Source organism: Cnephaeus nilssonii (assembly GCF_951640355.1).
Source record: "Cnephaeus nilssonii genome assembly, chromosome: 5".
Lineage (NCBI taxonomy): Eukaryota > Metazoa > Chordata > Mammalia > Chiroptera > Vespertilionidae > Cnephaeus > Cnephaeus nilssonii.
In genome coordinates this window covers 88,035,301-88,061,209 of record NC_137076.1, presented here as the reverse complement: position 1 = coordinate 88,061,209, position 25,909 = coordinate 88,035,301, and the positions used below count along the sequence as shown (strand labels likewise).

At 54.1% G+C, this 25,909-nt stretch overlaps 1 protein-coding gene across 1 annotated transcript in view; it reads right to left on the bottom strand.

Moving 5' to 3' along the window:
- Positions 1-379: 379 nt before the first annotated feature.
- PPARGC1B (PPARG coactivator 1 beta) overlaps positions 380-25,909 on the bottom strand; it is a 104,848-nt gene continuing 79,318 nt past the window's right edge. The window contains exons 4-12 of the mRNA XM_079771631.1: positions 22,565-22,681; positions 19,836-20,970; positions 18,883-18,919; positions 18,215-18,279; positions 16,355-17,144; positions 13,492-13,567; positions 11,496-11,617; positions 8,581-8,735; positions 380-7,708 (exon numbers count right to left, since the gene is read on the bottom strand). Coding sequence (XP_079627757.1) covers positions 7,608-7,708; positions 8,581-8,735; positions 11,496-11,617; positions 13,492-13,567; positions 16,355-17,144; positions 18,215-18,279; positions 18,883-18,919; positions 19,836-20,970; positions 22,565-22,681 — 2,598 coding nt within the window. The 3' untranslated portion in view covers positions 380-7,607. The remainder of the gene's footprint in view (positions 7,709-8,580; positions 8,736-11,495; positions 11,618-13,491; positions 13,568-16,354; positions 17,145-18,214; positions 18,280-18,882; positions 18,920-19,835; positions 20,971-22,564; positions 22,682-25,909) is intronic.

Here is a 25,909-nt window from a genome sequence, read left to right as displayed (position 1 = left end):
AGTGTTTCTGCCTGAAAACCACAATGTCAAAATATCGCATCCAGCACACTCATTTAGTGTGCCCGTGTGAAAAAGCTGCTACACCCAGACAAGGGAGTCCTTGTGCGGAAAGTGGCAGAGCTTTCTAAAAGTCACGGCCAAAGCCGGTCATGGGACATCTGTTACGCGAGGGGAGTCTGAATGATTCATTATGAGCCAGGAAAAGCGCTGTGAAGGAAAGCAAAGTGAGCTCGGAAAATTCCAGACGGGGTGCGGGACCCACCTTGACTGGGGTCTTTGCTGAGAAGGTGACGCCAAGACCAGAATCCTTTCCCCAGCCCCTCAGTGAGCACGCAGGACCCACAAAGAAAGACACACCTGGGCAGGGCGGTGGGTGGTATTTCCTTTTTAATCTCCATAGTGTATTTGTTAAGTTTATTTATAAGCAGATCACTTCACTATTTACAGTACATGAGCATAGAGATTCTACAGTTTCTGTGATGTAAACAATAGCTCCACAGTGGGAGTCAGAAAAGAAGCCAGTTCTGAAGTATTTACAGACGTTAAAATAGAACTTTATACTCACAGAATAATAATACATAGAGCAATCTGGTTAAATTACCTATGAAACTATAGAATCTGACAATGTACAAAGACAGGGAAACATTTTCTCATTTAGAAGGTAAGACGGATGAATCACACCAGAAATAAAATAGGGACGGTGACGACCACGAGAATGAAAAGCAAAGAAGGTTTCTTCCTTGCCTCGTACGGACAAAGTATTTATATAAATAAGGACACAACCCAACAAGATGGAAAAAAAATATATAAAAATCCTCTACCAATTAAAAAAAAATAGCAAAACTAAAAACTCGAGATTCCCAATCATTAGCAGTGTCCTTTAAAAAATTAAAATTTAGCTTTCTATTATAAATAACAAAGCGATGTGTCCCTCTGTGTAGGTGAAATTCTTGCACCTTTCTCAAGAAATGCATCAATGTAATTCCACACGTACACGTACACACAGACAGGCATGCGGGTGCACGCACACACAGACACACACACACGCGCACACACACACACACACACAGCCTTGCACTCACGCACCCCAGGCTGTAGTTACCTTGTTGAGCTTCCTAATAAATAATGCCCCCTACGAAGTACCCCTGGGGATACCCAAACCTCACAGGGTTAGCCATTCCCTGGTTTGACCCTGTCGCAGAGCCGGGGAAAGCCCTGGCTTCCTATTGCTCAGAATTCTCGAGGGCAGGCTGCATGGTCACACCAAGAGAAAAGGATTTGGGTCCAAGATTTGGAAATGCTTGGAACGCGGGGACCACCTCGCCCAGTGGATTAAGGCTAGCTACAAATACTGTCTCTTTAGAAACCTGGGGTTGGGGAGAGAGAGCTGATGTTGGTTTCCACATCAGCCGCTGCCCCTGGAAGAAGCAGATGCTCAAAGCCAATATTAAGACCGTGGCACAAGGAGGTGTAGGGGGTGGGTGTGAAGTTCCGGAGCAGATTGCACTGAGCCGGACTTCTGGATTGGCCACTGTCCCCAGAAACCACCTGGAGAGCAAAGTGGCCCACCTCCCTGTCCCACTGACCAGCCTGACCACACGCCCCTTGAGATTTCCAACCCGTTTCCCTCGGAATCGGAGCATCCCTCAAGAAACAAAGTTGGGAATAGTTTATGACTTTTTATTCCTAACACAAAAACACTTGACAAGATTTTTAAATACAAAATACAGAAACAAAAACGAACTAGCAACACAAGTATATAAACTGTTTGGCTATTCGGTGGACCCTATCAAAGGCCATGGCAGCCCCACACAGAATCCTGACACCCAATCTCGCGGCTTGTCCCGAGGGGACAGCGCGGGCCACCCACCAGAGGCTCACTTAAGGTCAGCAGCTGGGCGGCCACTATTGCAGTTACAGTAAACCCCTCCCGGGCACCTGGACACGGGGCCCACTCCTCTGCCCACAGGAGAGTTAGTGTGCTGCTCAGTCCGTGTGCATCGAGGTGGTTGCTTAATTCTCCTGAGCAGTGTTCACCGGGCTCTAAATATTATAGACAGTTCACTCATGACATTACACTTCATTCCCAAACTGGGTGTTGGACAGCATAGTGGCAGAAAGGATTTATTTGCCTTCCATCTGGGTAGCTGGTGGATACAGTCTTTGGCCACTAGATGGCGACTAGACGTTGATAAGGCAAAGTGCTGAAGTGGAAGCGAACCAATCCTTTCAAAAATCACCCAGAGCAAGGCCAGCGAAGTGGAAAAGGTTTTATTAGGCTTCCTTGAAGGATCCTTTGACAAGAAAAATACAGCACAGAGGGGCTTCTGGCTGCATAAACACCTTTTTGAGGTGCTGCTGCCCAGCCCGGGGACTGACCACCTACAAAACTATTTTTCCAAGCTCCCGATTCAGGCAGTTGGGTCTATGAGCTGCTTCCAGATGTGCAAAGTGTTCTGATGAGACAGAATATCTGATCAGCTGTCCCTCCAAATCATGAAGCTCCAGTCACCGCCGCAATACCATTAAAGAAACGAAAAACAAAAGCTGCCTGAAACATACGCAGCGTGATCGAGGCCTCCTGTTGCCCCGTATGTTTTACAATCATTTGAAAAAAAAAACCAAAAAAAAAAAAAAAACACGTGTGAAAAGTGCCTCTAAGTTAAGCTGTTTTGAAAAAAAAAAAAAAACCACAGTGTATTGCTAGTATTGTCTGAGAGCAAGAGAGAAACAGCCATGTGGTCAGGACATTCAGGGTGAGAGCTGCTTGGTGGGGATGATGACAAGGCTAATGTGAGATGGCACGTCGCCACCTAGCCACGCTGGGGTGGGACGTCCCACCCTCCCCACCAGAAACTATGGCTTAGATCTGTCCTGGGGAGCCGGCCTCCGGGGATACGGCTGCCCTGCCAGGACCATGTGTGTTTGAAACTGCTGCTGGTTGGTTCCCTTGCAGAGAACTTCACCCTGAACGTGAGCTGGGCACAGCCAGAGAAGGGAATCGGAGCCTATTGGGTGAACTTAAGCGTTCGTCCAATATTCTCATATGTCGGATGAGGAAACAGAGGCCCAGGGTCACAGAGCAGGGAAGACACATCGACTTCCTCAGTCTGAGATGGCTTATAGTTAAATGACTTGGTCTGCAAATCCATGTCAATCAGCTGGGCTGTTGTGATTTAAAGAACGAAAAGGTACCGGAGGTCTAAACTCACCGTTCCCTGTTTCTAGGGCCTCCAACAAAGAGGCCAGCCTAGGATTGGCTCTCCTGCCGCTGATGACTCAGAGGTGTCTCCGCTCTCTCCTCCCTCACACCAGCCCCCTTCCCTGCCCAGTCCCTAGGGGAGCACCTCACCCAGCCAGAGGCGACACATATTTGCCAGTGCAGACACCTGCGGCCAGGCTGACGTGCTGTGGTTTCCTCAAAGTGCTTTCATTGGTTCAATGCACAGTCAGCCAGCCTCTGCCTACTTCTGGGCATCGTGCAGCAGGCTCCCACGGGCTCTCCTCCCCCCCTTGTTTTGGGCCAAGGGCATCCCTGTGCCAGTGGGTTTCCCAGCTCCCAAGCCCTCCCTCCATTTACCCTGTGCCTCCGGCGTTGGCAAACAGCCCTGGAGCCCATCTGTGTGTGCAAACGCCTCAGGGACTTGGGACCAGCTTGAACATATTGCACGTAAGTACTAAGCGGTTTCCTTTCGCCCCAATGGGAAAGGGTGAGGGGGGGGGGGGTCCCTCTTCTTTGGCCTATGAAACCATTAGGTTCACTTTATTTGCTACTGTACATCCAACTTCCTGCCTCGATCGTGTCTGAAGGTGACTGCTAAACCGCAAGTGCTAAGAAAATTACCGCGGTTCTGACGTGAAGTGAGTCAGTCAGATCGACAAGTCCTCTGGGGTGGCTTCTGCTTCACAGTGGGAATGACCCATCTCTCGAGCTGCAGGCTCAGCTGTGAAGTCAACTGAACTTGAGCCCAAGGTGGGGTTCTGACCTGTCCAGGCATAAGAATCTTGCTGCCCATGTCCTCCCTGCTCCCTCCACTCCCCACCTGCACAGCGGCCTGAGCATGAGTATGGCAGGCGCGTGCCTAGAAGAAATCGCTGTCAGAACATCTAGGCGCGTAGGCTGTGGGCGATGAAGGCTTCTTATTGCATCATCTCCTCCCACATCAGGACTTGGGTGTTGCGTCTTTGAGCTCAGAGCATTCCTCCCTCCTCCTCCCGCCCCCGAAGCCCTGCCTCTCTCCCGAGCGCCTCCCACAGGCAACGATGCCAGATCTCATGGTAGATGCAGACACCCAAATGGTGCTTTTTGACTCCAAGCAGTTTTCTGATTAGGGGGACAAGGTGTGAAGGGGCCCGGGGGTGGGGGCCTTAGCTACACTCCATCCACTCATATTCTTTACCTCTTTGATGCATTTTCCTTCGGTAACCAGAGCCCCCGAGAGCGAGGATTCTGATTCAGCCTTGTACCGACTGAGGAAGGAGATGGAAGAATTCCACTTAGCGGTTGGATCGGATATTTTTGGAAAACATCAGCACGGCACAGAGATGGACAGTACAACCTGCCCTGCGTGGGCGGCGACCGACACAGTCTACAGGAAGCTTTATGGCAATCACATGTAAACATCATCGAGAGCAAACACTAGGACAGAGCGACAACGAGATGGTTGCCAACGGCAGCTGCTCCCTCTGGGCGACTCCTTAAGTTGGTGGGAAAGAGCCCCAGGTTGACCAGTTTTTCTGAAGAGACCTTGGAGTCTCCTTGGTGATACACAGCACCGAATGAGTCTTCTGGATAGAGGAGGTCTGCAGGCCAGTCAGCTTTAGAACCTGTGGCCTTTTATGGAGAGGGCGGGGAGCAGAAACTGCTGGATGTCCTTGGCAGGCCCTCCCATCAGCGGCCCCCCCAGCTCTGACCTCAGGCACATCGCGCTCCCCTGCCATGCTCCAATCTCTGCTCTGCTCAAGGGCCAAGTTTAAGTAACTTCAAGAGCCCTGTGTTCATCTTAAGGGAAAGGACAGCATCAGCTGGCCTGGCAGAGGGGAGAGGCCTGCCCTTCACTAAATCTGCATTTCTTTACCCTAAAGTACCACCTGCCCATGCCAGAACCTCTGGCCTAGTGCAATCGCGGAAGAAGCCCATTGGAAGGGCTTAGAGATGGCCTAGTCCAACTCTGAATCTAGAGTTCTTTCCTACTGGCTACCACAGGGCGAAATCTCCAGGCCCTCCTTGGTGCAAAAGAGGACTCGGGAGGCTTTAAATTCCATTCCATAGCCATTTATTCTGTGCCTACTGTGTGCTAGGCAGTGAATAGCTATAAAAGGAATTTAGAATGTTCAGGTCTGAGCTGCGGGAAGTCCCTTTATTCGGTCCATCCTCATAAGCCCTGCCTCCCCCAAACAGGTTCACGCCTGCTTGTTCCAGTCTCCACCCCGACCCCAAATTATGTGTCACAGTAATATTGGGAGTCCTGTGCCAAGCAATGACTTTAGGGAAATTTTCTCTCATAGGTCAGGACATGATTGACAGGAATGGGCCAGCATGAAACCCAGCCACCATAACTTTTAAGACGATTAGACCAAGATGTCAAATAGGTTAAACTCTGATCAATTAGTAATGTCTGCCCAGAGCACTGTGATGAAGATTCTAATAGCACAACCAGGTTCAAAGAACTTCAGTGCTGTGGTCAATTAGTTATGTCTGCCACTGGCCAAGGATGTGGCTGCAGTGGCACACATCTGGAGCTAGATACTGCAGAAGCTAAGGCTGTAGAGCTGGCAGGGACCTTGGGGACCACCTTGCCTAATTCTCCCCCAGTCTATTTCACAGAAAAGGAAATTGGGGCCCAGAGAGACCAAGTGACTTGTCACGCAGGAGCTCAAATTCCCTCTTCCTTCTAAAGCCTGCCTCCTCCAGGCTTCTCTGTGGGCCTGGAGTATGCTCACCACCCAGGACAAGCTCATCGGCTTGAAAACCTTAAAAAAACCCCACCAACTATCAATTCTGAAAGGACTAGGCCTGGCGTTAGCAATAGATTAACTTAGCTTGTTTAGTTTAATGACTCAATCTCAAACTTTGTTAAAGCAGCAGGACCTGTTTTCTTTTCTTTTTCAATGTAAAAATTTACCAAGGAACACTGGTGTCTGAAAGGGAACCAGCGGGAGCCGCTCTTTCTGCAGCAGAAGCCACATGCTCAGCCCCTGCCCGGCCATGCTCTCCCTCCCGAATGGCCCCCAAGGCACCTGCGGAACATCCGACCCCGACATGGCTTTGACATCCCCCGAGAACACAAAATTTACAGTAAAGCCCAATTAGCAAATTTTCTGAGTTGAAAAGAAGCTTGGAGATTGTTTTATCCGTCCCCAACCCTCTTCCTGCTTCCCTGTCCCATGCCACCCAAACAACTTTACAGCTGAGGCCAAGGAAAGACCAGCTGGAGGGAGTAAGACGGGGTGGCGACTGGTCCAGGAAGGATGGCTGCTCCCAGACTACCTGTCCGTGATGCTCCAGGTGTGTCACTGAAGCTCTGGTGGCATGTCCACGGGAACAGGCAAACCGCGGGACCCGTGGATCAAAACGCACGCCACAGCTTGGACTCACCCGATGCTGCCGAGACGGCTGTTGACATAACTCCCGTGATGAGCCCGTAGGTTTCTAGTTTGTTGCCCAATGTAGCTGACCTCACCTCTCAGCAGCCCTGGAACGTTGCATCTGTACCCCGGCTACGGTGGCAGCATGGGACCAGGAATCAGGAGGCCTGGGCTGGGTCCCTGCTCTGCCTGGGGGACCTCGCAGGTCATTTCACCTCTTGGGGAACTGCCTTCCTCCGGCGGATCCGAGGACTCATGGCCAGGCAGAGACTCTAAGTGTGAGCGGGGCACCGGACGAGGGCTCTGATTGTCATCGGACCCAAACCCGCTCCTTGAGAGACAGGGCCGGGCTTGGCAGGTCAGGCCCCGAACCCTCTCTTTGGGACTGCAGGCCGCACCTCCCCAGCCCCCCAGCACCCGTGGGGCATCCTCGCAAAGGGAGCAGAGCAGCTCAGTGGCAAACACCTCAGGACAGTGCATAGTTAAAAAATCAAGGAAGCGATACAATAACCCCAGGCACAGCACATCTGAGCCATAAATACATTGTTTTAAGGATATACTTTTTCTTCAATTAAAAATGAGTTTATAATCCTGATTCTATTCACAAGTAACAATTTCATCATCACACGCTACAGACAAGAAATGCTATGGTGAGTACGGCTGCACGTCTACGAGGGGAAGTCAGTCGGGGAGGGAGGGGGGCGGGTGGGTGACTGACCCAGCACTTGGAGACGCACCCGGGACAACCCGTCGGAAGCGAGGACACTAATGTGGCAGTGGAACGTCAACACCATGGAAACTCACAGACAGAAGCAGCTTTGTTCAATGTAAACATTGATTTTTTTTTTTTTAAAAGGACAGCAGTTTCAAGTCTCTCTCTCTCTCTCTCTCTCTCATGTGTATTCTCTCATGCGCTCGCTCTCTCTCCTTCTCATATACTTATTTTCTTTGAAAGCGTAAACATATTGAAAGGGCCTTGTCTGAGGTATTGAGGTATTCCTCGAAGGTTAAGGCTGTGATCAGTGCAGGCTCTGCTGGGCCTCCTTCAGTAAGCTGTCAAAATCCATGGCTTCGTACTTGCTTTTCACTGACGCACGGAGGGCCTCTTCGGAGTTGGAATCTGGGCAGGGGGCGGAGGAGTCGGTGAGTGGGGAAGGCGGTGAGCAACTTGGGAAGGACGTACGATCAGAAAATCTGCCTCGGAGAGCCCTGGACAGCGGGCACCAGCTCTGCCACGCTGCTGTCACACGTCTGCTGGGTCACCAAGGTCTCGGGGCCGTTGGCTGCCACTGGTAGAATGGGGGGCTGACCTAGAGCACCCCAGGGTTCTTTTACATCCTATAATTCTACTTCCCTCAAGAGCGTCCTGCCCATTAGCAAGCCGTTGTGCATGTCGGCTAAGGCAGCCTACAGAACTAGGATGCCCTCCCTGTCTGGCGATGAACCCGGGTCCCAGACATGGGCATGCGCCCGGTGGAGCGCTGCCCGGCCCGGAACCCTCCCAGCCCTCCGACACGCAGCCCCGTGCTAAGGAGGCTGCAGCGGACTCTCCCCTGCAAATAATTCTCTCCTAGACTACACTTCTTTGTCTTTCTTCACTATCTTGCCCCCAAACGGGGAGGGCAGGGCCACAGTATTGTTCATGGACAAGGCTGCTGCCTGTGGGGGCCACCACGGAATGCCCCCCCAGGGGGGCAGGGCAGCCAGTGGTGCTGCCACGTGGCTGTGGGCACAAGATTGGACCTTCCAAGAGGTCCCGGGAGACCTGAATCTCTTTTTGGTGCCGGTCCTAGGACAGGACGAGATGGGCCAGAGACCAGAAGGAAAGCAAGGCGGCAGCCGCGAGGGAAGTGGCCGCAGAGCTGTCCGAATTGGCACAGGGAGCCGGGGTTGGGAGCTGTGTCCAGATGGGGTATTAGGCCTGGGTTTCATGAAGGGAGGTCTCGCCCTTTGTGCTTGGGTCTCAGGGATCGTGGGGGCCCGCGGACTTACCGTAGTCCGTGTACCTGGGCCAGCAGAAGCCCCGGAGCCCCCCGCAGCTCAGCCGGAACGAGGGCTCGTTGTGCTTGCGCAGGGCGGCGCCGTTCCGCAGGGAGAGGGCGGCGTGCTCGGAACACCGGTAGGTGATGAAGCCGTACTTCTCGCCTCTGCGGGACAGGACAAGGGACTGTGACCCCGGGCCAGCTTGGTTGACCCTGTCAGACCACCCATGACTGGATGAGGGGTAGAAAGCCAGTGACCCAGCACCCATGTCGCATGACCCCCCCAAACAGAGACGAGGACAATGGCTAAGCTGGCCTCCGTGATGTAACAACAGAGCAGGCGCTTTACGGGATGCCTGCCAGCGCTGGCCGCCACCCACCACCCACCCCCCTCAGCGGGGCTGCTGCCAGCTCAGCGCAGGGAGGAGGGAACAGGTCAGTGGGCTCAGGGGGTCCTCACTCAGGCCTCCCGCCATGAAGGCTGCTGCGCTTCACACTCCCCTTCGCCCCATGACTCCTGTTTTCTGGGGTTTGCCATGCCTTCCCCCCCATCCCACCACTTCCTTGGCTGCTAACCTGGCCTCACCCTCCCTAATATCGCTGGTACGCATCTCATCCTTCATGGCAGACATCTGTGACATTTGCCAAGGCTCGGGGAGCCCAAAGTCAGTCCTACCCCACCCCCAGCTCTTCGAATCCCGACTGATAAATCCACTGCTGTGCAGACTCGGGGGCAGAGACAATGTGGAGGTTCCCCTCACCCTGCGACAGGCTTGCCAACAGCAGGTGCCTAATAAACACTCCACTGAATCCTGGGTCCTGACACTTGTCTGAGCCAGGCCAACGTCGAACCCCTTCTGCCTCTTTAAATATGTCTGAGACTCGTGTGTGCATTAAAAATATTAACTGACCCTCCTCTTTAAAAATTAATTTGCGCCGAAACCAGTTTGGCTCAGTGGAGAGAGCGTCAGCCTGTGGACTGAAGGGTCCTGGGTTCGATTCCGGTCAAGGGCATGTACCTTGGTTGTGGGCACATCCCCAGTGGGGGGTGTGCAAGAGACAGCTGATCGATGTTTCTCTCTCATCAATGTTTCTGACTCTCTATCTCTCTCCCTTCCTCTCTGTAAAAAATCAATAAAATATTTAAAAAAATAAAAATTAATTTGCTTTTTGCTTTGGCATGTGATCTACATATGGTATCCTGAAGACTGCACAGAACTTTAAAGAGTTCCATTTGTATGATGGCTCTTTTAAACAATTGTGGTAAAAACACATCACATAAAATGTACCATCTTTACTATTGTTTTAAAATATTTTTCTTAATTTTTAGAGAGGGAGAGAGAGAGAAACACTGATGTGAGAGGGGAAACATTGATCGGCTGTCTCCTGCATGGTCCCAACCAGGGGTGGAGCCTGCAATCTGGGAGTGTGCCCTGAACAGGGATCAAACTGGCAACCTTTCGGTGCATGGGCTGATGCCCAACCCACCGAGCCACGCCAGCCAGAGCCATCTTTACTATTTTTAAGTGTCTAGTTCAGTCGTGTTAAGTATATACACATTGTTGTGCAACAGATCCCCAGAACGTCTTCATCTTGCAAAACTGAAGCTCTATACCCATTGAATAACTCTCCCTTACCCCCTCTCCCCAGCCCCTGGCAATCACTATTCTACTTTCTGTTTCTATGACTTTAACTGGTCTAAGGACCTCAGACAAGTGGAATCACACAGTATGACTTTGTGAGTGGCTTTATTCCACTTAGCAGAATGTCCTCAAGATCCATTCATGCTTATAGCATATAACAGGATTTCCTTTCTTTTTAAGATTGAATAACATTCCATCATATGCATATACTATTATTTTCTTCATCCATTCACCTGTGGATGGACCCTTGGGTGCTTCCCACCTGTTGGCTATGGTGAATCATGGTGCTATGGACATGGTTGTGCAAATATCTCTGTGAGATCTTGCTTTCAATTCTTTTGAGTATATACCCAGAAGTGGGATTGCTGGATCCTGTGGTAATTCTATGTCTAATTTTTTAGGCAATTTCATACTGTTTCCCACAGTGGCTGCACCATTTTATATTCCCACCAAGAGTGCAGAAGGGTTCCCTTTCCTCCACCTCCTTGCCAACACTTGTTATTTTCTGTGGCCATCCGAATGGATGTGAGGCATACAATGATTTTTATGCAGACGCTATTTTCTCATTGAAGCTTTAAAAATTATGATCAAATTAGGATTTAAAAACTTTAATAACGTAGCTTGCAAGTATAATAGGAGATACTTCAGAATTATTTCAAAACTGACCACGTTTTTGACATCTAAGTTGTACCTTCATATACAACCTAGTGTTGCAGACCCCTGACAGAGGCAACACTGCTTGCCCAGGTGAGTGAGGAAAAACCAGGCTGCCCAGGAGAACGGACCGTCTGTGCACGGCTGCCGCAGAGAAAGGGGGAGGGGTGAGCAGCGTGGAGCTTGCAGAGCAGCGAGGTCCCAATGCATCGATGCCGTTCACCCCCACGGGCTGTTGGCTGCCCTGTCTCCGTTCTAGGGCGGGGAACCTGGAGCAGACACGTGGGCTGCTGATCTGGCTCTGCCACGAACCAGCTGCTCAGGTACCTTGTCTGAGCTCCCCAATAAAAGGTCAGCCCTAGGAAGGATGGGTGTATATGTCACAGGCACAGTGTTGGGAAGTTTAGAGAATGCACGGAAGCTGACTGGTACTTAGCAAACCCTCAGCACGTGTCCCCTGCTGTTACTGGGCTGCACGATCCTTATTGGTCCTTCTCCAGGTCCAGGCTGTGGATTTCCTCCAATTTGTTCCACAGACCTTCTAGGGCATCTTCTGTGTGGCCAGCCCTGGATGGGGACCTCTGCCCCTCCGCACCCCCCTGCTCCGCCAGAGCTTGATTCCACCCACCTCTTGCTTCTCGTCAGCACCTGGCACTCCACAATCTCGCCAAACACTTCAAAGCGCCTCTTCAGCTCGTGGGAGCTCATGTCGCTGGAGAGATTTCGAACATACACCACTCGGCCTTCGCCCTGCTCGAGAAGGGGGACACAGAGGGACCCCGTCATTGCCTGGCTTCCCGTCCCCCCCACCCCCCCGGCAGGCTCCCAGGGATTCCTGGTGCCCAGGCCATGACGCCTGGCTAAGCGAGTGGCACCAGCGGGGGCTGGAGTCAGAGAGGGCACTGATGGTCGCTCTCCCAGAGGACCTGTCCTGCTGGAGAAGGGGGCTTCGGGGTAGGAAAGTGACCCCCAAGGGAAGCAATTGCTTCCTTGAAGAATATGAGCAGAGACTGAGCGGAGAAAACAGAGGGGCTCATCACTGTTACTATAACTTCGTACTCAGGAGCTCCCACATTTGTTTTGAGTCTGAGACTTTTTTGGGAAGTGGGGGAGGTGTGGGGGTGGGAAGGCCAGGTGGCAGCGGGCAGCCCTTGGGAGCCAGGTCGTCCAGGGAGTCAGGTGGGCTGGGAGGAAAGGGATGGGATAGGAGACACAGGGCTTCTGGAGCCAGCATTATCCTTGGTTCTGCCAGGGCCCGTAGACACCCTGCCGGAGGCCACCTTCAGGTGAGCTCGGGACCGTGCCCAAGGGCCCCTAGAACAGCCCAGCAGAGGGCAGGGGTGGGGAAGCCCCGCCTCTCCTCTTCGACCTGTGGCTGCGCCCAGCTAAAGCCACTGCCAATGGACGAGTCGCTTGGACCTGCTTTGACTCCAGCTATGTCTCTGGGGACCTGGGAGCCAGTGCCTCCAGGGGCAACAGGGACAGGTTCTGGCTGGGACAGGCTTTCTCCAGGAGCAGGTCAAGGCCAGCGACCCTGGAGCCCTCCCAGGCTCTGCCGTCAACAGTCATGGGAACTGTGCACCCCACACCAGGACACGATGGGTCTCAGTTAAGCTCAGTGAGTAAGCCCCTCTCCGGGCCTCTGGGCGTTTCCTTGAATTCATCACACTCTTTCCTGCCTCTGCCCCTTGTTCTAAGTCTTTGCTTGGCTGGTACCTTTCATCCCTCAGGGCTCAGCTCCTGGAAGAGGCCCCGCCTCCAGACCACCAGATACATACATCCTCCCCAACAGTCAAAACAGTCAGACGGTCTCATTGTGACGGGATCACCCTCACGGCGCTTCTCCTAACCTGTAATTACAGTGCTTATTTCTTGTTTATGAGCCTGTTCTCACTCTCTCTTCTGCCCTCATCTGTCTTGTTCATTGTGGTCGTCTAGGGCCTAGGACCGTGCCACACACGTCACAACTCCTGCCTGGTAGGTCACACCTGGATTCTAAGACGACGCTCCACACACAGCTGTGGGGTTAAGCACCTGCTGGCAGACAGCTCTGTCCCTCTGTGGCAGGGATACCCCGTGTGTGCCCCCTTTCTCCTCCCCGAAGCACCCGTCATGGGGAAAGCAATCGAGTGAGAGTCCGTTTGTCTTTTTGTGCTTGTCTCACTCCGCCTTCCCTCCTTTCCAGTGACATGGAGGGACTGGCTGACCCTCAAACCCCACCCCCAGCGTCCCGATTAATGTTGTGAGGCAGGTGCTTTGCAGTAGGCTCACTAGGCAGGCTGGGTCTGTGTGATTTCTCTGGGGGAGGATTAGAGAGGTGCGTGGTGAGCAAGGGACGGGTTCTCTTGGTCCCTTAGACCTGATCAAGCTGGGGGACCCTTAGGAAGCATAAGGTCCAACTCTCTTGTGTACAGATGAGTAAACTGAGGCTCAGGGAAGCAGGGATACCTGCCCAAGGTCACACAGAAGGTGGAGGCGGGATTAGTGTGTGGCCTGGTCGGCCTGGCTCTGTTTCCCCAACCACACCTGCCCTGAAAGAGCTTCAGGCCTACAAAGTCCCGGTCCTTCCTGACACCCCTGCTGGTTCCCATTTGCTCTGGGCTCCGGGGCCCCAGGTCACTTACAATAGCCTTTTCCCGCCGCTTCCTGGCATGCCGGACGCTTGGCGTTCCGTCTGAACACGGCCCTCTGCTCTCACATCTGTCGGTGAACAAGCAAAGCAGAGGGACTCACTCTCAGAAGGGACCGTGTGGGGTGGGCGGCAGGACTGTGAGGACCCCCCTGGGCAAGGGCAGCCAGTGCCTCACGTGGGGCTGAACACTGACACACGCCTCCTGCCACCTTCTGGGACTAGATCGCCGGGAACCACCACCTTGCTGCCAGGCCCTTACGGATAAAAAGGCCCTTTCACTTCACTCTCGTAGTTGATCGGAGGAAGAAACCAATGCAGTCTTATGTTTCCCCATTTTCTAGATGAAGACCCTGAGGCTCAGGTGCAGAATGGGATTTGCCGAAACTAGAACGTGCAGAAGCCAGAGGAAGAGGGAGGTCTGCTGAGTCAGACCCACTGCCCTCTGGTGGTTGGTGCTGGGGTTGCCATCACAGCCCCATGTCCGGTCCGGCCATCAGGCTTCTCAATCCAGAGGCACAGCCCGAGGAAGCCCCCACGCCTGTGCCTTCCTGCCTGTCCGCACGCTGCCCTCTCCCCCGGAGGGAGCATGGCACGTGAGGAGTGGCTGGGTCTGGCTCTCCCACAAGCTGTCTGCACCCTTGGGAATGGGATACAGCACGGAGGGTAAGAGCAGGGCTCTGCAGTCAGACAGCCTGTGCTGGAAGCCTGGCTCTACCGCCTCCCTGCCGGGTGACACCGGGCCAGGTACCTAAGCCCTCTCAGCTTCAGTTCATCCGCAAAGCAGGGAGGTCGATGGTATCCACCTCCTCAGCCTTTTGTGAGGGTCCAATCAGAAAACGCACGTAAATGCCGAGCCCAGGACCTAAGTGCATAATAACTGCTGGCCCTGTATTTCTGCTGAACCTCTTTGGGCCTCAGCTTCCTAGTCTATAAAACGGGGATAGGAAGCAGATGCACTCTCCAAAGGCATCAAACAGGGTAAGAGAAGGGGACGCGACCGGCGAACTTTAAAGTGCTCTGCAATAACAGCATCATCGTCCATCTGCCATGGAATTGGCAGTGTCCCCCCAAGAGCTGAGAGCGACTGGAAGATGCTGCGGGGCTTGGGGTTTGTGTTGTTAAACCAGCTCAAAACGCTTCCTGTCAAGCAGTGTTTGATGGCGGAAGCACAGGGAAAGAAGTGTGGGCCTGGAGAAGGCTGACGACTAGTTTACCGGGCTCGCCAGGTGCTGAGCTCTGCCAGGCAGCCAAGCAGGAAGGCAGTCAGCTTCCTCCAGTGAGCAGAAAAGCCAGGCTGAACTTGGCCAAAAGCGAGCGGAGAAAAGAAGTCCTGGGGGTTTCTAGAAAGGCTCCCAACTCTTCGCCAGCCAGCCCTGAACGCAGGCCCTGCCTGAACACCCCAGAACCTGTCAGCGGGGAGGAGCCTGGGCAACTCCAGCTCCAGTGTTGGGGGATGGGTTTGACAGGAATAGAACCTCAGTAGCTTTGGAACCAGGAACAAACATGGCAGAGAAACCGCCTAATGTAAACCCGGAGTCATTTAGCTCCCAGCAGCCCCGGGGGGAAGGAGGACGGAGCGGGAAAGAGAGTGGAGAGAGGTCTAAGGGAGCCGGTCCTGACTGATCATCCTGGCTTATTATAGAGAAGGGCTTTTAGAGAAATCGCTGGGGAGCTCATTTTGAGTAACATAGTCCAGGGCTTCTAAACATCAGTGCCTGGGGAGTCCCATAAAAATTGAATGACCAGTTAGATGTATAAGCACATTTTTTAATGGGGGAGGAGCCTTTGCATTCATCAGATTTTCAAACAGTGAAGAGCTGCTGGTATAGATCTGTGAATAGGAAGCTGAAATTTTCTAAGAAAAGGTATCTTTCTATTCCTGAATTCTGGTTCTCAGAGTCATACTCTGGGGACTCTGGGCATCCTCACCTGGGAACTTGTTAGAAATGCAAATTATCTACCCCCAGACCTACAGAATCAAAAACTCAGGGGGTGGGACTCAGCCATCTGCTGTTAACAAGCCCTCCAGGTGACTCAGCGGCACTGCTCTAGACCCAATAGCACCATCTAGTGGTCACTCAGGTGCATCTCAGACAGAGGGTTTGGGACCTGCACCAACCCACCTCAGGCCCTCCTCCCCCAGGAAGATCCTGCTGGGATCAGGGAGAGAAGCAACCTGCCTCCACCAAAATATGCCAGACCTCCATGCTTTCTGCCCAGCAATCCACTGACTTTTGGACCGGCTCCCTCTGCAGGCCGGTTCAGTGAGCACGGGATGAGCAAACAGGCTCATGACGCACCATCGCACCATCGCACCATCGCACCATCCCTGAGCAAAGGTAAAAGGGGGGTTGACTGGAAAGTCACAGTGCAACTCAGCAGCACCGGAAAAGGAGATAAAACCTCATCACTGCTTTAAACCCAGGCATGTTTCAGAACACAGAATAGAATCATGCTAATTTTCCTTTTACATGTAAGTGTCACGTAGGTATGAAACGGTGTGGGTATGTATATGTTTCCATAAAAACCTACCCATCTTACAAGTATATAAGCAGAAAACAGATGAATAAGAAGTAAGTTCATTTAGACATAATGCTCCAAATGGTGGAAAGTAGAGGTTCTTCCCCTCCTGAGGCCAGGAGATTGGGGCCACTCCTGGCTGGCACTCAGCAGGCTCTGCTTGCCTCCGGGACTAGCCCACAGCTCCCCCGAGGAGACCACCCTCAGGCCTCTAACCGGGTCACGGACCACACAAGGAAACGCAGACCCAGGTTCAAGGCTCCTCCCTCCGCTGGTACCCTGGGAACTGGGGTCTTCAGCTGCCCGTCGTCCCTCCTGAGGCCACCCACCCATACCTGAAGGTCCTGCGGATGGCTGGTGACCGGGAGCGGCAGGATGAGGAGCCAGAGCTGGAGCGGCTGCGGGAACAGAGCTGCCGACTGGCCTTGCTCGGTGGGCTCTGGTAGGGGCAGTAGTCAGAGCGAGGGGGGCTGACCCCTGAGTCTTCATCATTGTCCTCCTCCTCCTCCTCCTCCAGGAGGAAGCTGCTCTCGCCACTGCTGCTGCTGCTGTCCTCAAAAACAGTGTCGTACTCGGGGCTCTTGCACAAGGCCAGGTCTTCGTCCTCCAGGGCGGTCTCCAGGAGCCCAAAGTGCTTGGTGAGGCTGGCGCGGATCTCGTGGTCTCTCAGCAGCAGACTGTCCTTGGCGGGTGCACCTGCGTCACCGCTTCGGTGTTCCTCCCAGCCAGAGGCCTGCGCCTCAGCCTGCAGGGCACCTTGCTGGGGCCAATCCTCCAGGTGGACCCCAGATGGCTCCCAGGACCTCAGCACCTTCCTCTGCAGGGCACCCTCGGGCTTGAGCACCTGGCAGTAGTCATGGTCTCCAAAGGAACAGGAGAAGGGGCGCTTCTGGCCGGCCTGGGAGGCGGGCTGGGCTGTGGGGTGCCGCAGGTGGGACAGGAGCTCACTCCGCTCGGGGTGCTGCTTTGGCAGCTTGTGGGCCGCCCCTGTGGCAGCCCGGAGCTGGGGGCCCTCCGGGGTGGGGAGGCCGGGAGCTATGTCTTGGCCTGGGCTGTGCTTGATGTCCGGCTTGAAGGGGTCCTCCTCTGTGGGCTTGTAGGGAGGGGTGGTGGGTGGGGTGAGTCCTATCCATGCGAGAGGAGAGACATGTGAGGTGCAGACAGATCACTTCTCCAAGAGACACTGAAACCCTGGTTTGGGATGGCAAAGTGGGACCCCACTTCCCAAACGCTATGGGATGGCAGGCATCCCTAATCGGTTACTGCACTTCTGGCTGAGCCTGGGCATGGCCTGGGACTCCGCAGAGTCCACCATCCATTTTTCGGAGCTGACGTGATGAAACCCATTTGCCATCCCTTCTGTAGCCTGGCAATGGCAGCCGAAGCCCCCGACCATCCAGGATACCTTCCTGCTCCCCATCCGGTCATTCAACAGGACCTCCCAGCTGCCTCCCACCTGGATTTGATCACCACGGTGTCCTTAGTGCTCCTGCATCTGACCTTGGCCTCCATCCTCCCCCACACACAAGAGGGGACTCGGTAAAACACCACAGATCGCTTCCTCTCTTGGGCTCCCGAAGGCTATAGGATCAACACCAAACCCCTCAGCCTGGCCTTCCTCCCAGCCTCTTGTGGCTGCTCTTTCCTGACCCCCCGGGTCTGCCACGTCACAACGCCAGGGGACCGGCCTCCTCCGGGGCCTCTGTACTTCCCCTCCTCTTGCCTTTGCTCGTGCTGATTCTGCTGCCAGAGATACCCTTCCCCTTCTTTGTCTCCCCAACTCCCACTCATCCTGCAAGCCCAGCTCAAATGCCCCCTGCAAATCTGCCCAGGCCCCACTTCCGCCCCTCTGCACCGCCCCCTGTGCTGCCAGAGCTCTGCACATGCTTTGGAATTAGTGAGAACGAAACAGTGCTTGTCACGGTGTGGGTCTGTCTCCCACACAGGACGGCGGACTCCTTTGCGGGGAGACAGTGGCTCTGCCTTTGCTGACCCCAACATCAGCTCACAGGCCAGTTGGCCCCTGAGTCTGCTCCTTAGAACACCCTCAGTATGCATCTCAAGACCCGGCACAGCCTGTGCCGCAGTGGCAGGGAGAGCTCAAGGGGCACCCCTCACCGCCCGAGGGGCTGCTCAGTGTGGGGGACTCGTTGCTAGGCATTGTGCCAGCTCCCCCGAGGGCAGCCCCGGCTCACCTGCCGTGCCACAGAGTTCCACTGTCAAGGTCTGCTCAAAACTCTTCTTGCCAAAAGGAGGGTCACTGGTGGGCGGGGAGGACAGAAAGGAAAGAGGCCAGTCAGCAGCAGGCCTCACCTCCCCGAGCATGGGAGAGGGCAAAGGGACACCGTGATAGACCCTGGCCCTGCTGCCCATGGAAGTGAGGCCTGGGGAGAATTTGCTGGGGACCCCTCCCCCGCCCCTTCCTGGCTTTTAGAGGAAATTCAAAGCTGCAAGAGAGATCTACTGGAGAGTGGAGAGAGGGCAAGGATCGTCAGCCTCCTTATTTTACAGATTGAGCACCTGAGGCCCAGAGAGGGAGACAGACTTGCCCAAAGCCACACAGCATTTCCAGCTTTCCCCCATCGAGAAAAGAACTCCCTCCCTGGTCCTGGAAAGGACAGCTTACAAAATGGTGGAGGCCTTGATTCCCCACCCTTCCCTGCAGAGACTAGTGCCTAATAGCAAACTCCCTTCTAAGGGAGCCCAGCTCCGAGGGCCCCGGGGCAATGAGGGCATGGGCATGGGGGCAGGGCCAGGCTCAGGACTGATGGACCACCCAGCTCCCTTCCCCCCCACCCCCGACGTACACCCCCACAAGGACAAAGTCTCATGGAATAATAAACCGATAATTTCCAAAACCTACCTTTGTGACAAGGTCAGCGTGAGGCACCTGGAAGAGTCTGAAATGCAGACAAAAGAGAAAAAAGTTAAGATCCCTCAACACGGCACCATTAGCAAAGGCTTCCCTCAGGAGGAGACCCCAATTGGTACCAAGCACAGCTCCCTTCAAGCACGCGACCCAAAAGCCTCTGCCATTTTTAGGGGACAACCCAAAGACACCTTCATCCCAGGGTCTCAGCAACATGAGCCCCTGGCAGATTTACTCCATTTCCCAGAAAGAGCAGATGAGTGCAAAGGGCGACCCCTCTTGGCCACACAGTGTAGCGCAGGGGGAAGAGCTGGGAGCCGAAGGCCAGCAGCTAGGGGCTCTGGCACCCATGGACTCGGGACTAACTAGCTGAAGGGATCACTAGATATCTCTGTGCCTCCATTTCTGTGTCTCAAAATGGGGATTATAACAGAGTAATTATATCCTTGCGAGGGGTCAGTGGGGATCATCCGTGTTAGACCAGGGCCTGGCACAGTAAGCACACAGGTACACAGAAGAACAGAGAACTCTTAATATTATCACCGCTACTGTTACCACTTAAAATTCACCTTCATTGTGGAGCTGAATTTACAGACACACCTTCTGTCACATCATCACCCACGAGGTCTTCTTTAGAGCACTGATCACAATATGTAATGATCTTCCTTTCGTGCTTACTCTTTGGTCACCTGCCTCCCCCACTGAAACACAAGCCCCATCAAGGCAGGCATCTCACTCCTTGTGCATTAAGTGGCGTCTGGCCCATGCATGGTGTACGGGCAATTCCTGAAGATCTGCCCAGCTAGCCCATTGTACAGAAAGGAAAGTTGAGATCCAGAGAGGAGAAGGGACTTGACCAATGCAGGGCTCCCGGCTCCCGGCTCCCAGCACAGGGGGGTTCACCACATCCCACCCCTGCCCCTCTCCTGCAGACGGACTCCGACTACCTCTGGAAGGGAGCCGCGGGCAGCTGGGGTCCTCATCCGTGTCCCCACACCCACTCTCACAGGGGCTCTCCAGAGCCGGGATCTGGGGTCCCCGGGGTTGCTGCTGGTCTTGGCCACTGTCCTCGTCCGTGGGGCTGCCCTGCTCCCCCTCCGTGTCGTAGGCCTCGGGAGCCAGGCTCAGCGAGGGCAGAGCTCCTTCTCCTGGGGGCTCCGAGGGGCCCAGCGACTCATCGGTGAACGTCAGCCAGGGGCCAAGCTCCGGGTTCAGTCTCCTGGAACGCCGCACGGGGCACACCGAGCTCTCCAGCTTCCTCCCCAGCTTGGTCCACGGCAAGCCTCTGCCCGGCCTTTTCCAGCCCCACTCTTCCTCCTCCTCCTCTTCTTTTTCTTCCTCCTCCTCCTCCTCCTCCTCCTCATCTTCCTCCCGCCGCTGCAGCCTAGCCAACCGGCTGACACGGCCTTTCACCTCCAGCCGCAGTGGGCGCAGGCTGCGGCTGGGCCCGGTGCTCTTGGGTGAAGCTGCGACCCTCACCTCCTCCACAGGACACGGGCGGCCAGGGGAGGCCTGACCATCTCTGGGCCTGTGCTGGGGCCTGAGGGAGGCGTAGACAGGTGTGGCCAGGCGGTAGGGTTTGCTGACATCACAGAGGACATCTTGAGCCAGAAGTTCCCTCAGGATGGAAAACTCAGCCCACGTGGCTTTGGAGGGGTGCGGGGACCGGGGTCTGACCTGCTTGGAGGGGTTGGTGCAGGGCTGAGGGGCTGGCTCTGAGGCCGGCGTGGGCAGCTTCCTCTGGGGGAGGCAGTAGGTGTGCATGTAGCGAATAAGCTGCAGCACGGCCTGCATGTCCTCCGGGGAAACCTGGGCGCCAGGGCCTGCCCTGCCCTGCGCCGCCGGGGAGTCCCAGGGAGAGGATGGAGCTGGCTGGGGGCTCAAGAAGTCCTTGCCCGGCTCCTCATCCTCCTTGGCGGGGAGCCGGGGAGGCAGGGGGGCTGGTGGCTGCAGGCCCCTCTCTGGGGAGTGGGCTTTCGCCTGGAGGCAGGATGGCACCGAGGTGAGGTGCTTATGCAGTTCCGAACAACTCCGGCTCTGAGGCTGCGTCGTGGGGGCCTTCTTCTCTTGGGTGCTGTCCACCTAGGAAGGAAAAGAGACCGGAGTGAGGAGGGAGGCCCACCCTGCTCCTCCCCTCGGCCCCACCCCTGCAGCCACTGGCCGGGCTCAGGAAGGGTCATCCAACACGGCCAGGTTTCACGCATTGTGTCCCCAGCACAGAGCCCGGCACCTGGCTGTGCTCAGGCGATGAGGCACGAAGGAACGCCGGCCACCCAGCCTGGATTTCACCCCTTCCAGAGCCACAGCAGAGCCTGCCCTGCCGCCCCACAGCCCTGCCCGCTGCCTCAGTAACAGCGCCAGGAAGACATTGTGGGTTGCCCGGGGCAGGCGTGGGAACAGGGATTAACTATAAATGGGGCACGGGATCTTTCTGGGATGGAGGAAATGTTCTAAAACTGGTTGTGGTGATGACTATGTGATCCTGCAAATTTACTAAAAATCATTGAGTTGTGTTTCCCAAACAGGTGCCTTTTATATGTAAGTGGCACCTCCATAAAGCTGTTAAAAAAATACAAAAGAGCCCGGCTGGCGTGGCTCAGTGATTGAGCATCGACCATGAACCAAGAGGTCACGGTTCAATTCCCGGCCAGGGTACATGCCCAGGTTGCGAGCTCAATCCCCAGTGTGGGCTGTGCAGGAACATCTCTCATCATTGATGTCCCCCGCCCCCCTCTCTCTCTCCTTTCCTCTCTGAAATCAATAAATATATATTTTAAAAAAGAAGAAGATAAACTCAATAGCTTCCCAGTGCCCATCAGATAAAGGGAAGACCCCTTGGCCAGGTACTGGGGGGCCCTCTGAAATGTGGCCCCAGAGACTCTGACCAGCCTCCCTGTCTCCACTGGTCTGTCCAGGGCTCTCCTCCAGGGCACCTGTGTCTGCTGGGCCTGATGGCTGTCAGGCGTGTCTCACATCTCCTAGCCTCCCGCAGGACAGAGAGCTTGCTCATCAAGGAGCTGAGCTGCTGCCCGCTCCACAGAACAGAACGTAAGGGGCGGTCCTTTGTTTTGGAACTCAGCCAGGGAGAGGGCATGGGGACAGGTTCCTACACAGAGCCAGGGTCCGAGAGAGGCCACCCCACTCTGCCGTGAGGTGGGACTGCAGGCCAGTCCCTGCAGGAGTGTCCCATGGCAAGAGGGGGAGGGCTGCGTGCAGGCTGTAACAGGGGCGCTGGGAAATCGCCCCTGAAACTGAAACCTCTCCTGGGAAGTCTCGGAAGACGGAGCCCAAGTGGGGGAAAGGTCTGGCTTAGCTCCTGGGTGTTCATAATACAGCTGCCAACTCCCCACGGCTCCCCCAAAAGAAACCCAGCTCCTTACTGTGGTCTCCAAACCACAAGATCTGTTTCACGCTGTCACCACATAGAAAAAGCCCCCTGAGGACAGGCCACGCCTCCCTTGTCCCTACTCTAGCCCAGTGTCTGACACTGCCTGGAACCCCAACCTGGCCTGGGTCTCATGAAGTGCCCAGCACACCAGGTACAAGGACTGCGGGAGGAGGAAGGGGGGAAGGTGGATGTCGACTGAACTTGAAACCCCTAACAAGAGCTGAAGGTTGCACCCCCACCCCCAGCCACCTGGGGGCCAGGTGGGTTTCAGGGCGCGTGCAGAAATACCTTGACACAAGGCCGCTGACTTTTGGACCTGAGGCTGGTCCGGCGCCAGGCGGCCCCTTCCTTCTGGGAATCGGAGCCGGACGCTGGGTAGGATGTGGCAAGCAGGAGCTTCTGCAGCTGCGGGAGAAGCAGAGAGAAGAGAAGCTGGGCTGAGCCACAGCCAGAGGCCATGGAGGACGGAGAGGCCCGAGCCCCAGCAAGCCCCTCGGACTGATCACGCCCTGACCCGGTCATCACAGGACCTGGGAAGAACATAGGACAGGCATTCAATGACCTAGACCCGTGGTCGGCAAACCGTGGCTCGCGAGCCACATGCGGCTCTTTGGCCCCTTGAGTGTGGCTCTTCCACAAAATACCACGGCCTGGGCGAGTCTATTTTGAAGAAGTGGCGTTAGAAGAAGTTTAAGTTTAAAAAATTTGGCTCTCAAAAGAAATGTCAATCGTTGTACTGTTGATATTTGGCTCTGTTGACTAATGAGTTTGCTGACCACTGATCATTAGTCAACAGAGCCAAATATCAACAGTACAACGATTGAAATTTCTTTTGAGAGCCGAAAACCAACTTCTGCGGATGGGCCATGAAGTTTCAATCGCACTGCACGTGCGCGCCCGCACATGGCATTTTGTGGAAGAGCCACACTCAAGGGGCCAAAGAGCCACATGTGGCTCGCGAGCCGCGGTTTGCCAACCACTGACCTAGACTATGTTCCCAATATACAGAGTGGGGCAAAAGTAGGTTTAAAGTTGTTTGTATGGAAAGTAACACCATAATGAATACATAATAATAATAATACAAGAATAAACTCTGTGTTTCGTGTACTCACAACTGGAGACATGCTTTTGCCCCACCCTGCACATCGTACTCTAACAGAATGGGCAGACATGACCCAAGATCTGGTTGGGTTTCTCTAAGTCACAGATAGTCTTCTTAGGTAATTAGTTTTGAAAAGGATTTACATTTTATTGGGATGCTTGTGTGTGTCTGGGGCTGTTAGACAATCAGCTCTCTGTACTTAATACTATACACGTAGCGCCTCCGGCCACCCAACGTTGCTACACAAGAAGAAGCATGTGACACTTCAGCTTGTCTGGCTTTTCTAGTTTTTCTATAAAAACTGCTGAGACACTTACACGTCTGCATCCAGAGGGCAGGCACACAACGTATCATAGCCGAGCTAGCAGGGAGCTGAGTGCAACTGGAGCCCTACCAGGGATCCGATCTCGGCCACGGCTGTGAGCAAAAGCCAGGAAGTACGGCAGGTTTTTGCTAAAGCACCGAGTGCTGCCTTGGGGGTCATATCCCCCAGGTTGTCCCAACAAGGCGTGCCAAAGGCCCAGGAAGCAGAGAAAAGGCCATCCCACACTCCTGTAGGAGCTGGAGGATCCCCATCTGGACCCCAAACCAACACACACACACACACACATCTGTGATTCTCTGACGTGGACAGGAAACGTTCTGCGGACTGGAGGGAAGGGGCCTGGTTCTGGCCCAGCTCAGCCCAACTCAGCATGAGACCTTGGGCAAGTCCTTTCCCTCTCTGGGCCTTGGTTTCTCCATCGGAATAACAGGGGCAGGTAGATTAAATAACTATACCTGAACCTTTTTTTTTTTTTTTTTACTCAGGAGTCCCTCTAAGAATATGCTGGAAGCTGCTGACCTCAGAAAAACGCACAGGTTTGTAGAGGGCCATGGGTCTTTGTCAAGCCAATGGTGGGCTCTCTGGCATCCATGACTCCAGGTTAAGAACTGAGCGTGTGGACATCTCAGGGCCTTTCTAACTCGGACAGTGTACTAGGAGTCTGTTTCCCGTGTGCCTAGCTCAGTGCCCGAAACACTGCTCAAAAACGTGTGGAACGCAGGCAGTCAAGGCACAGGAGGGAACAGTCTGTGACCAGCAGGGGTCGCTCTCTGCCTCGCAGAGGTTTGGTCCTGCTCCAGAGCCCCACACAGAAATGGCACTGAGAATTCCTCTTGTTAGGACTAGTAATGGTTGTGCCAGGATCATGACTTAGAGAGCATTTATTGAGCAACTTCTGTGTGCCAGGCCCTGTTCTAAGTGGTTTACGTGTATTACCTACTGCCTTTGAGATAGGCACTGTTTTTGACCTTACCGTACAAACCAGGAAGCTGAGTCAGAGAGGTTAAGGACACACTGGCGGTAAACGGTGGGGTGGGGATTCAAACCCAGGAGGTCTGATTCTAATCTTACAGGAAGCAGGGCCCTCTCGCAGGAGCCACAATGTGGGAGTGAACCTACTCATATGTCCAGCACATCCAAGGTGCTCACTAAATGGTTCACACTCCTTTGGGGAACTTAAAAGAAGCAGGAAAGAAGGAACGGCGTCCTGGGTTCTCGTGTGCCACAGAAGGGGCCCTCCTTACTCTGGGTCAAAGGCCTTTCCAGCTCAAAACTCTCCATGACCTAAGACCTCCCCAGTTCCAACAGGCTGATTTTCCGGGTCTCCCCAGCCTCCAGGAGTCACAGCACCAAGGTAAGGTGAGTGTAGCTGGACTTCACACCCCAGGACATCTTGGCATTTGTACCCTCAGCCTGAATCAAGGGCAAATGCTATGAGCAACTCGAGGTCCAGACCCCTTTGAGGATCTCATAAAAGCTGAGACCTTCTCCCCAGAAAGCTGTGACCCCATGTGCACATTCCCACATTCCGCATAGACTCACACAGAGAGCATTTAACTTTTGCTGATGGAAGTATAAACCAGTCCAACCTGTTTGGAGGACAATCTGGAAGTATCTGTCTAAACTGGGAAAAACAAACAACCATGTATCTGTAGACCCGAGAATTCCATTTCTAGGAAATTTATCCACTCACATGTGGCAAAGGCCACTGAGCCAGGGCAGTGACTACAGCACTGTAGCAATAAAGGAGTTGGAACAACATAAATATCCATCCACAAGGGGGCTGGTTACATAAGCCATGGTATGTCCTTACAAAGGAACACTATGCAGCCAAGAAAAAGGACGGAACAGAGCGGCCTGTACTCATCTGAAAGCACTGCAAAGACACGCAGTTACACTGTGGAAAGCAAGGTGCAGAGCAGAATGTAACGTAGGCTCCCTTTGTGTAGTAAAACATTTAAAAAGTGGAAGAGGAATGTCATATAACAGATCAGTAACCACAGCACACTCTGGGGAAGGAAAAAGCAATCGTGAGACAAGTAAGGAAGTTTTGCTTCTCACTGTCACATCTGCTTGATTTTTACTGTGTGTGTGTGTATAATATTTAGGAAAATGCTTGCATGTAATTTCAAGGTTTTGCAACACAATTAAGGTCAATCCATGAAACCTCCAAGGGCCTACAGATGTGTGTGAAGACTCTGTGGCC